The sequence below is a fragment of the Argiope bruennichi genome, chromosome 4 (assembly GCF_947563725.1).
Source record: "Argiope bruennichi chromosome 4, qqArgBrue1.1, whole genome shotgun sequence".
NCBI classification, from domain to species: domain Eukaryota; kingdom Metazoa; phylum Arthropoda; class Arachnida; order Araneae; family Araneidae; genus Argiope; species Argiope bruennichi.
The window spans coordinates 112,160,895-112,174,317 of NC_079154.1; the positions used below are offsets into that span (position 1 = coordinate 112,160,895).

General features: G+C 26.3%; 1 protein-coding gene across 8 annotated transcripts in view; it reads right to left on the reverse strand.

Annotated features, from left to right (window-relative positions):
• Positions 1-13,423, reverse strand: part of LOC129965660 (rho-related BTB domain-containing protein 1-like) — a 97,367-nt gene that overhangs the window by 14,756 nt on the left and 69,188 nt on the right. For 6 of the 8 annotated variants that reach the window (XM_056079749.1, XM_056079750.1, XM_056079753.1 and 3 more), the window contains 8 exons: positions 13,198-13,301; positions 11,487-11,684; positions 7,630-7,674; positions 5,995-6,202; positions 3,725-3,973; positions 2,280-2,659; positions 1,275-1,368; positions 1,030-1,183 (listed from right to left, as the gene is read on the reverse strand). In XM_056079749.1, the coding sequence (XP_055935724.1) occupies positions 1,030-1,183; positions 1,275-1,368; positions 2,280-2,659; positions 3,725-3,973; positions 5,995-6,202; positions 7,630-7,674; positions 11,487-11,684; positions 13,198-13,301 (1,432 nt within the window). The remainder of the gene's footprint in view (positions 1-1,029; positions 1,184-1,274; positions 1,369-2,279; positions 2,660-3,724; positions 3,974-5,994; positions 6,203-7,629; positions 7,675-11,486; positions 11,685-13,197; positions 13,302-13,423) is intronic. The other 2 variants (XM_056079755.1, XM_056079756.1) reach the window with 2 other exon arrangements.

A 13,423-nucleotide genomic window follows, 5' to 3' on the forward strand; every position in this document is an offset into this window, starting at 1 on the left:
GGTGTTTCACCAATTCAGGAGAATCCATTACATATTTTATCGCAACATTATTCACAAGAATGTTATTTTTGGAAACCACCTAGATATTTATATATGGCTTGATAAAATTTCTTTGTATAACATTATTTAGGATAAAATTGAATTATAAAACAAAACACAGTAGTTTTTCTAGACAATTTGAAGGGTTTTTTTTTTCTTTAAGTTTTGCAAAGATTATTATTATCACCTTTTAGTGATTAGCTGGCTCATCAGGATTAATGGTTTTTAAAAAATTTCACTTGTTTCATCTACAAAATATTTTTACATTTCAACTTTTGATAGATATATAGCTTACACTACTTTAAAAATCATTCATTGTTCTTTGCAATTCCCTAATTTTCTCTCAACATCTTTTACAACTAATTATATAACACAAAAGAGTAACAGTGTTTAAAAACAAGTACATTTTCCCCTTTGCTTGTTTCTGAACCTAAACCTTTATGTTAAATATAATAAAATATCAAAAATTTCATTATTAAGCATGCTTTATAATGAAACTTGCTGTAACATGGGAAAAATAAACCTAACCTTCATATCTTGATTATAACAATGGAAAAAAAAGGCAGGATGAAATATTAGTAGCAACACTATGAACGATTTGAGTTTCAGTTCAATATGGAAATATATTGTTGCAAAATGTGTTTAAAATATTTTATTAAAATAAATCAAAATAGAAAGAAAAATAAATGGCAAAAACGATTGTTGAAAAGATAGTTTCTTGAATTTAAAAATGCCATAAAAATCATTTTTCTACTATAATATTTTCAAAAATTATTTTGAAAAAAACATCAACATTTCACTAATTTTTTAATTAATTAAAATTTTAAACAAATTGCTCAGAGCTACACATTATCGCTCCCCAAAGTATGTGCCAAATCAAATGGTCTGACACTTTCACATTTATTATAAGTAAAGATTTATAATATCATACAGCATTTGCTAAACATTTGAATAACATTTTCTAAATTTATTTATTGAGATTTAGCTTACCAGAAAAGAGCCCTTGGTGCAAACAGACCTCCCTCATCCGATTTCGAACCTTTTGTGCAAATTTTTCATGTAAATCAGCCCTAATGTCCTTCTGGCTGTGTTGCCCACTGGTGATCATTAGCTGTACAGGAGAGCACAACTCCTGGTCAAACGTCTGAACAATGACAATTTTATTTATCGCAACACTAACAATATAGAATATAAATATTTTTAATTAAAACTTAAAATATTTCATAACGAAATACCTGCAATTCTGGTATATCCATAAGTTCAGCTGCCTCTAACAGCTCGGTCATGTTTATACACATTTTATGGCCCAAGTCTCCAGTATAGAGAAATCTGAAATCAGCATCAGATCAAAAATATTTAAAATACAGAAACACAGAATCTTGTGAATGAATTATGAGACAGCTCATTTAGTACAAAATAAAATAGTTTAATAAATAATACAAATATTAAAATAATGCTAAGAAGAAAAATGTTTAAAAATCTATAAATATTTCTTTTTTATTTGGCACTTATGGATTAACAACCAGTTTGTTTTAAAAGTATCAATTAAAGCAAAAGTTAGGACAAAATATATTTAATTACATATTATTGCTATTTTTTTTAACAATACATGAAACAAAATTAAAAAGCTAATGCAGATCAAATAAACAAAAAAATAAAGCTTGAAAGGGCTAAAAGAAATTAAGTTAGAAATTTCAACTTGATACTAAAAAATAAGGCATAAAATGAATCATTACAATGAGGGGGAAAAACACCAAAAATATTTGCCATCTCTTTATCACTTACCATTGTTTATATTAAAAAGTAATCTTTTTATATTACAAAATAATCAATGATACTGAGATAATATTTTAATACATTGTTTTAAGACTGCAAAATAATGTACAGATTACCCAAATTTCAGGTTTTATAATATAACCAGAGTTCCGAAAATTTGAAATGCAATAGTAATTAAATATACAATTTAAATATGAATGGAGATTCCAAATCCAATGTTTCTTTGATATTAATTTATATATATTTATTAAGTAATTTATTTCTAAAAAGTAAATGCAATGCTCTTTCTAATTCTGTATATTTTATAGATTTCAAAACCTATTAACAATGTCTAATTGGTGCAATATTACAAATGCTAAATCAAACTCAACATAGGCCAACAGACTGTATATTCTAAATTTTAAATACTCTTTCTGATTAAATTCTGTACAGAATTTCATGGAATTAACATAAAAATGTCTCACCGAAGACAATTCTGCATTGCACTTGGTGTTATTACATTAGCCAATGTAACAATTGTCTGTATGGATGAAGTCACTCTTCCTCGATGGTCCAGACCTTCACAGCGTTCTATGCTTATGCATTGATATGCACGGTGGTCCAGGATCCGTCGAACACCTGTTGGTACATTAGTCCCATGGGTTAATGATTCTGGATGAATCTGGCAACTGGAGCGTCTACGGACAGAGCCATGTCTAGCTTCACTGACATTGTTCTGATTTGTATTGTGGTGGCTTCGAGATAAACAGAAAGAGGCACATGTGATGACAGAGTGTGGGCTTTCAGTAAGAAGTTGTTCAGTATCTGTGTTGAAATTGCCAACAGAGCTATCTGATGAGCTAACCTTTAGGAGAGAAAGAATAACTGTAATTTTATATAGTAAATATACACATTTCCAATATAATGCAAAAAGATTAGTAGAAAAATGAATTAAACTTAAGAAAAACAAATTAAAATAATGCTCAAAAACTTTATCTTTTATATGAAAAGAATTTTTATAAAAACTGTCTTCACAAAAAAAAAAAAAAAAAAAAAAAAAAAAAAAAGCTTGAATCATTCCCATGCTTTTGTTAAAAAGTAAGGCATCTTGAAGCATTTCCAGCAAGATAGAAATTCATCGCATAAAATAATTTTAAAAATGATAACTCTTTGTAAGAAAATAAAAACAATTCCCAGTCTTAGTAAAATTTGACAATGAAATAAATTCTATTATAAATTAATTTCATGTTTTTCACTACATATAACTAAATTTTCTTTCCTCTCTTTATTTACATGTGCTTATGTCAGAAATAACAAGCAAAAACTTTTTTGATTCATCAATCATAAACATTATGCAGACCTGATCTGATTGATATAAAAAGAATGTACTATAACATCGAAAGGTATACAGCAGTATAGAATACAAAAAAAAAAAAAAAAAAATCCAAAATCAAAACTGTTCTTAAGGATTGCATTCTATGTAATAGAATTGACTATTAAAACTTCTGTATATCCTCTTTCTACATTCTATGAAAGAGGATGTAGAATCATTTCATATTTATGTCTTCATAGATATGATAGCCAGTTTTAATTTTGAACTTGAATTAATTAATTGAATTAACAATATGATACATTTATTAATGTTACCATTGAGCAATTAACTGCTTCAATAAATATGTAATACCTTTTATACATTCATTAATTATGATTAAAAGTCAGTACATCTTTTGTTATAATTTTTATTGAGTTATTGAAATTATAATTCATATTGTCAGACCATTTGGCTAGCATAATGATCTAATAAGGAAATGTAGACATATAAAGCAGGGAAACTTTAATAATAATAATTGAAACTTTTAATATTACAAAGAACAACACACATAAATTAAGATACTAATGAAAGATAAATTGTAGGGTTGCAGATACTTACTACACTAGAATCACTAGCACTTCTTCCTCCAAGTGTTCCTTCTGCAGCTATATCAAGGGTGAATAGCTTGTAAAGAGAATTACAAACAGCAGATAACACCGATTTATGTGCAGCAAAACCCACTTTCCCAGTCAAAAAGATGACATCTGTGTACATTTGACTATGGAGAAGAGAAAGCATGTCATCCTCAAACTGTGGAGGTGGCACAATAACTTGAGGAGGCCTTGGCTCAGGTGGACAGAATGGAACCTAATATAAATGAGAAAAATCATTTATTACAAAACATTTTGATAATGTATCAATAAATAGTTGCAAAAAATTCAATCAGCTGTGTAATTTTTTTTTCTTGGGACATTAACAGATTGTATTAAGTTCGCTGGAGGAAATGCCTATTATAAAAAATTAATTTATAATAGAAATAGGCACTAGAGGTATTCTCATCCTGAAAAATGACTCTTACAGAATCAACAATTCTACAATGTTAAGTTCAACTAAAATAATTGACAACAGATTTGGTATCATTTATTCAATTATTTTTTTTCAATCATTAATTTCTTTCCAAATTTCGCACCAAAATAAGAATTTTAATAGTTCATGGAATAATATGATAGTGAATAAATGACTGTTTCAAGGACCATTTTATATTTTATATATTCAGTAAAATGAATAAATGAAAAATTATAACAATAATGAATAAATGAAAATTTATTTTTCTTCCCACATGAAATTATATAAAAACTTCTGAATTGGAGTTTAAATATTCTATGGAGTTCCTGAATTCCGAGTTCTAAATACAAAATTTTATCGCATTATGTTTCAACACTATTATAACAATCAAAGAAATAATTAGTAAAATTGTTTCTCAAAAAAGTTTTTTATGGAATGAATACGTATTTCATTTCTTTCTTCCTTTATTTATTTTTGAAATTGCAACAGGAAGACAAAAGAATGGAAATGATTTTATAAACAATTCTTAAATGTTAAAAAAAAATGGAAAGTTTCAAAGAGAAACATATTATCAGCTCTACATGGATTCAGAAAACTTTCTACTCCTTTCACTCAAATCAATTGCACAGAATGTAGGGTATGCATTGTTAATTGAAATAAACGGCGTCCCTATCTGCTACAATAGTTTCCAGTGACGAAAAAAATTTGAATATACACACATGCAAGTGCAAGAAATGCTCTGTGGTATTTCAAACACTTGCATTTGTGTGCCTGGTGCATTTCTGTACACCATTTCAAAAAATTAAATCTCCAGAGCAATATGTCACTGTTTTAGAAAGATTAACTCTTTAAAGAATTATTTTTTTTTTAAGTATAGGGATATTAAGTACTTTAGAGATTTGATATAGTGGATCAATTCTATGCCGATTTCATAAAGTCAATATATATACATATATAAATATAACCATATGCTCTTTTGATTTTACTACTTTTCAATTAAAAAAATTTCCCTCCATATAAGTTTTTTAATGAAAGTTTTTACTTCAATAATATCAGCATAACCGCAATGCTTATATTTGAAAAATATTTCTTCCAGCAACAAAGAAAACATATGAAAATGTCTGTTTTATCTATATAGTTTAGATGATGCACTCTTTATGGTAAAGTTTAAAACAATAACCATTCTATCAACTGCACAGTGCCAACAATTTATGCATAAAATATATTTAGCACTTTTAAACATACAGTGAAACACAAATGAGAAGTAAGATTGGAACAAGAAAATACATCCCAATTTGATTTTATTCATCAATAAAAAATTTGTATAAATCTTAGTTTTTATTCTGATGGTTTAAAAAGTCTGAAAGTTTAGGAACCTATTATAATTCAAATTATGTAAATGTTTTTGCCAAAAAAAGAGTTTATTTAAATTCAAATTTAATTTTCTAATTTTCAAATATTTTATGCAATTTTAAGAATAAAAAAGTGTTATTTTATGTGCATATCATTTATTTATTTAAACTCTAATCTTATTAAGCAATAAAAAATAAAACTGTCTATAGTTAAATAAGCAGAGAATTGTTAAAAAAAATTATAATAACAAGATGGTGCATAAAATGCACCAACCTCAGCTGAATTCTTCACAAAAGCAATCAGTGCACAAAAGATTAAGAAACACACTTTTTGAATTTTTTTTAATATTTATAATTTATATTGAAATACTTGATAAAATTCAATACTGTAATACCAATAATAAAGATTACACTAACATCATTGTAAGAAAGAGGTCTTTAACACATTATTAAAATAATCCGTCTTCATACCTGAAGCAATGGACGCTGAACATGCTTTAAGTTTGTCATCCAAAACCGTTGCTGTCTTCTAGACAATAATGCAGCTCGTATAACATTCTCAAATACTTCATTCACACCAAAATGGGTTAAAACACTAGTTTCATAATAAGGTGCTCCGATTTCCTTTGCAACAGTTCTCCCTTGTTCTGGTGATAGAATATCACTTTCTCTTAAAGGCCTGCAGAATCAAGATTGAAGCAGTAAGTAGTTAATTCAACAGATATTGCAATTCACACTTGGAACAATGCATTAAACTATATATGTACATACATGACATTTACAGATGTAAACAAAAAAAAAAAAAATATCATTTCAATAAGAATATGATGCTATCAATTGATAGCATTTTTGTAATTTAATATTTGACAATTTAAACACAGCAAAAAGGCCAAACTTTCTTTTACCATATATTTCATACAATTATATACATTCATATAATCTGAATACACAAAAGTTTTCTTTAGGACTTAACCTTCTTTGGTCAATTTTCATTATGGCAGATTTCCTATAAAACTTTTATCTATTAGTAAATAAAACCATCTAAAAAATCCACAATTCTTATTGTAATTTGTATAATTTATCATTAAATAAAAAAAATGATTACAATTCAAAGCATTGCTGACCAAGTGTTCATATTACATATGTGCTGATTTATTACTTCATGAGAAAGCTGAAAGTGTAAATGTGCTTATCAGGTTACATATAAATATAGAAAGAATCATAAGAAGTAAAGCATGCAGGGGAAAAAATAATAGATGTATTTAAAAAGCATGCAGATTAAACAACAATGAAAGTATTAAAAAAGCATGCAAAGAGTTAGATAAAGACATGCATCAAGCATCTCATTTTTTGAAAATTTCATTTATTTCAGATGCAAAATTTTACACTGTAAATAGTTTTAATTTATGCAATACATTTTATAATAATTTTTGATGCCACAGTTTATAATACAACTAAGGTGACACTCAAGTTCTTGAAAATTCGAATGTTTTCAAGGATATTCCATATCTTTAGCATTACTCATTTGAAAATAAATAATAAAATTTACAATAAATGCAATAGAAAAATAAAAAGAATCAATACTAAAATTCTCATTATTCGCCTCAAAGTCACATTCAAAGTTATTAAAAACTAGATTGATTTTTTTTATATTATTATAGTGAAGTAATAAAAAATATTCATATTAAAAGAATATTTTTTGCCTCATTTTATGCTAAATATATTAGTTCTCAAATAAATTCTCCAACAGATTTATTTGAGAATAAAATTTTTAATATCATAATTTTGATCTAATACAAAGTCTAATTTAACTTTAAAACTTTTTAATAATTTTAATAAATTCATTAGTTTATTATTATAGTTTTCCGATGCATTCAAATAAAAAACATTTTCATAACATCAAGAATGTTTTAATTAAAAATTTGATTCAACTTTGTAATTAACCACAACCTATCAATAAAAAAACACAAACTCCAAAAACACAAATTAACAATTAAGGGTAAATGAAATACCTATACTACAAACGAACATAGGTAGAAAGGGAAAGTGCTAAATGAACTAAAGTTCCCTAAAATTAAGTGAAAACCACTTATAAGATTCTGATACCTTCCAAATTCTGGAAATCTGCTTGAGACACATGGATGATTTCCCCTGTAAAACAAAGGATCGGAATTAAATGGCCAAATGATTCATATTCTTTCTCAGTGAAAAAATTATGAATTGATGGTTAATTAATGGTGGAGTTTGAACATATTAGATATAACGATGATCAAAACAAAACCAAAATGATTGAATGTAATCAGATGGCCAAATTAATGTAGTGAATTTTTATAATTACTCTTTAGTTTTATAAGGGATTAATAAATTAATAAACGTTATTTAGAAGGAAGCAGGCTTGAATCTAAGAGAAACATAAGATCATAAGGTGAGAAGGTAAACATCACAAAGACATCATTAAAAGCGATAGCACAAAATAAAGGATATGATGTTCCACGCCCAGGCCTTTCAAATTATATTTTTAATTCAACATTCTTTTATGGAAATACTACAACAATTTATTTAATTAAATCTAGCTGATCTAACAATAGTGATAAGAATTTGTATACACAGCATAATTTTTCAGAAGATATAAATCATCTCAGATTTTTTGGGAAGAACGGCGATTCTTTTCTTCTTTTCTCAACTAAACAATTCTTAAAAAATCAAATAAAATATTTATACAATTTCCATATAAATTTTATTTCTGATCACCTTTTTTAATAAAAAGGTATAATTATATATAATATATAACAAAAATGTATAAAAATATTAATTTTGGATAAAACAATCTGAACTGAATATTTTGAATTAAGTAGAAAGAAATTAAATGCATAAAATCAAACATAAAATATTATACATATATTTTTAGCGAGCTTTCAGTAAAAATTTCTTTTAAATCACAATAAATTTGATGACCCTTTATTAGGATTTTTAAAAAGGTTCATTCATTAAAGCACAGACTTCTGCTTAAGAATAAAAAAATAATAATAAATAAAAAATCATAGGTTCAGTTAAAGAGTAACAAATTTTTAGAGTCAGTATTGAATGAATTTCATTTGGAGTAAACATAACAAAGCAGGTATCACTAATGGTCAAGTGGATTAAAAACTTTCACTTTGTAATTATATATATATATATATATATATATATATATATATATATATATATATATATATATATATATATATATACTAGCCGCCTTTGGCGACCAGCCGGTTCGCCAATCTTAATGTTCGTTAACATTTTAATAATTAAATATTTTATGCAATTCCAACTTTAATAGATTCTTCAGCAAAATATTTTAAAACTTCAAATTTTGATAGTCATATAATTCACTCATAATATTATAAAGGCCTTCAGTCATAACGTGATATGTATCTCTCTAATTTTCTGTTACCCCTCATAGAATTTATGCTTTAAATTAAAGTGTAAAGGATTAATCTGCAATTAATATAATAATATTTTTTACTGAAACAAAGCATTTTTTTTTAATAATATGATTACTGATAATAGAGTCACTGAGAGTTTAAACTTTATGGGCACTAAAGAATATCTTTCTTAATTTATATAATATCTCAAGAATTTGTCAACAAAATTTTCTCAGATTCATCATGAACAGATCGATTCATTAACAATGTTTCATTTTAAATGCATCAATCACTAAGAAAATAAAATGAATCGTTTAAAATAATCGGTCGAAAACAGGTTTAAAAAAACTACTTAAAAAACGATGTACTTAAAACTATAAGCATATATCAAAAAATATATAACTAACATAAATACAATTTAATTACAAAAGCATGCAATTAGCCTAAAAATAATTTAAATCATTGAAAATAGGTTAAAAAAACTACTTAAAAAACGATGTACTTAAAACTATAAGCATATACAAAAAATATATAACTAACATAAATACAATTTACTTACAAAAGCATACAACTAACCTAAAAGTAATTTAAATCGTCCGTTGATAATGGTTGCCATGCCAACAATCAGAACACAGTGCGCATGCGTGAATTTTCTTCGCCTTTTACGGTAACGCAATTGCGTGAATTTTTCTACTCCAGTTGGGGTAATGCTATGCAGATTATACATTTTTAATTTCCTTTATTCTGTGTTATTTTAATTCAAAAGTACTTCAGAATGAATCTGAAACATGGATTAATTAACAATGTTTAATTTTAAATGCATAAAACATTAAGAAAATAAACAGAATCGTTTGAAATAATCCGCCGAAAAATCTTAACCCTAGCCTCATTACTGTTGGGAGAAAAAAAGAACTAAAGCCTAAATCATTTGGCGTTGGGGAAAATGGAAGATTATTTTGGCGGAAAAGTTGGCGGTGGGGAAAATGGAAGATTTTTTTGGCGGGAAAGTTAGTTTTTAATTAATAATTAAAATTCTAATTAAAATTTCAAAAAAAGGGACCCCAGGTGCACATTCCCGACCTCTAAGGTATACATGTACCAAATTTGGTAGCTGTATGTCAAATGACCTGGCCTGTAGAGCGCCAACACACACACACACACACACACATTGAGCTTTATTATAAGTATAGATATAGATATATATAAACTGGGAGATTCAATTGGGAGAAAGCATTATTCTCATAGAAGCACAGTTTAAGGTTTTAATGTATTTCCTCCAAGAAAAAAAAAAAAGGTGGTCACATTAAAAATTCTCTAGGGAGGCAACCTACCTATATATATATGTGTGTGTGTGTACCTATACATCAATCTGAGGTCTCAGAAGATATCTAGCTACTCCAAGGTAATACTGACTAACAAAGATTGATTTTTTTCTTTTTTGTTATGAATCCTTACTTAAGACTGAATTACTTATGTTTTTTCAAGAGGAATTTGTCACAACAACATAACAAAACTGATCACTAATGTTTTTGCTGCTAAATATATATATATATATATATATATATATATATATATTTCCAATTGAAATATTCTAATAATATTATTATTATTTAGTTTTTCACATGAAAGTAAAAGTAGTGTTCATATAAAGGATGTGCATATATGTATTAGTATTTGATAAGATAGTTTAGTTTTAAGAAAATTTCATAATTTCATCTAGATTTTGTACAACATAACCATCTTGAAACTCAAATTTCATTTCAAATCTTAGAAAAAAAATCTTTTGCCAAGATGTTGGCAAAAAATTAATTGCCTAGAACAGTTCATGCATGTAATAAACTATAAAATTACTTCAGTCAAGTACAGATATTAAAATGAAATTACATTGAGAAGTCTTGAGCTTTAAATATACTATAAAATACTTAAAAAGAATTATAATTACTTTCATACTTTGGTTAAAAATGCTCGTATAGACAGACCATTAGTCAATAAAACCTACAATTTTAAAATTCAATCAATTACTTTTATTTTATAACTGGATAACCATTATAATTCGTATATAAAATAATTATCTCCCAAATTAACATTACTTTCTTATTACAAACTTATTTTTTACATACTTCATTAATCAAACCTAATTTTGCTTCATAACTTTAAAGGAAAAGTAAATTCCTATTAGCTGTTTAGCAGAATAAGTGCATTTAGCTCAGATGTACAATTTATGAATAACATTGCAGAAAGTTTCCAATAGCAAACTTGCATATTATATGCTTTCTAAAAAGAAAATAGTGTATAGTAAGCAGTTTGGTGCTAGAACAGAAAGCATTCCTTAAGATTTAAGCCCAAGTAAATAATTTAAAAATTCCTTGTTCTTTGAAATTATCAAAAGAAAGTTAGCATGAGAGCTTGGTGGATGATGATGTAACAGTAAGAAGTGGTACATAGCAAACATAATACTTCGTGATAGTTTAAAATTATAATAGTTACTATATACAGAAAACTGAACTTTACATGCAGAGAGAAAGAAAAAAAAGCATCATAAGTCACAGATTATACCTGAAAAATGGACTGCGATCTCGGCAGAGACTTAGAAACTGTTCATCTCTATACATGTAACGCAAATCATTTTTACAGCCCACCAGAATAATAGGAGTACTCGGACAAAATCGACGTATTTCAGGATACCATACCACCTTGCAGTTCCTTAATGACATTGGATTTGCAATTGAAAAGCAAAGCAGCACCACGTCTGACCTATAAAACAAAATGGAAATTCAATCTTGAGTGCACTTAGAATCTTGAAGTAAATGTATTAGTCATGGAGAAACAATGCATATTATCTATATGAAATTTAGTAAAGTAATTGAAAAAAAATTTAAAAAGACAAAGAAAATGAAAATTGAAATTAATATAGTGTGAAAAACCAATACGAAGGGACAGTACTCCATTTATTTTTATCATTATGTTATTAACAAATTAATGATGAAAATAGACAGATATAAAATCCTTAAACTTTTAAAATCGATTTTATCTACAATTTTAAGAATTCAAATATAATATTTTTATGAAAACAAAAATAATAAAATATTTTATATTTTGTATCAAATATATATTTAATTTTTTAAGTTCAATTATTAATATAATTTACTTTTTTTTTTCAAAAAAATATTAAACAATGACAAACATGTTATGATTCTCAATCTAAAAAAAATATCAGAATTAAATCTAAGAATTTGTCAATTAAAGAACATAAAGAATTAAAACAAAATAATATAACTGATATAAGTAAATTAAAAATAAATAAAATAGAATTAAAAATGAGTGCATGCTTTAACTGAGGTTAGAAGACAATTTTATAAAAATACAGGGACAGCTTTACTATAACCTTATCTGCTTATGGTGGGCCTCCCCCTTAACCTTATTATAACAAAATGCCCATTAATATTGTTATGATATTGTTCGGATTTCCGAATATAGAACACCATGAAGATATCGTACAATATCTAATGCTAATAGGAAAACTAAAGAAAGTAAATTATACTTTTTAAAAACCGACACTAAATGAAGTCAATAACTACAATGCCGGTTTTAGTTAACATTTTTTTTTTAACATTTACTTAAAACGCTAAGAAAACTTATAGACTATATAAAATTATACTCCAGTTTTTTTTTTTTTTTTTTTTTTTTTTTCATTTTGTGATTTTTAATATTTTTTTAGTTAAAATCGGAAATTACACTTTCAAAGATTTCTTAATCCAATTTAAAATTTGAAATATTATTCCTTCAGTGATTAAAATCATTTTTAAACATACTCATGATCACAGGCATATATTTACATGCATGCTATATTTCTACAAAAAAGAATGTCAAGATGCGTAAATACACAAAATAATTAAATATTTTATTTTGAGTAATAATTTAAAAAAATATCTAAAATTTTGAAATTTCAATAATACTGCAGTACAGCTTGAAAAATTCTACAAAGAAATTCATATTGAATTCATACGTACAAGGTTTAAAAATAATCTAGATATAAAGAGCATCATAAAAATGTAATAGATTTTAGTTTATCTGTTAATATAGAGAGAATTGATATCCAATTTGGTCTATTTCCACTTTCCATTGGCATTTTTCCCACCGTACTTGGCAGTCCTACTACAAATATATGCTCATCTCCATGACAACATTTTACCTTCACATTCACGGCTTAAAACATATATATATATATATAAGAAAAACCAAATAATATTTAAAGAATGAATATTACCTTCCATATGCAAATCTTCTGTCTTTATCATGATCTCCAAATGTGTCCCACAACCTTAAGGACACATTAACGCCATCTACTACCTCACAGGAGCGTTCAAGAACCTAACAGAACACATAAAAAATATTATTTTATAATGAGGATGTCTAAAAAGAGAGTATAACATTTCTATTTCAATTATGTATCTAGAAAATTCCAACTTAAATATGCATGATATTCGGAGTCA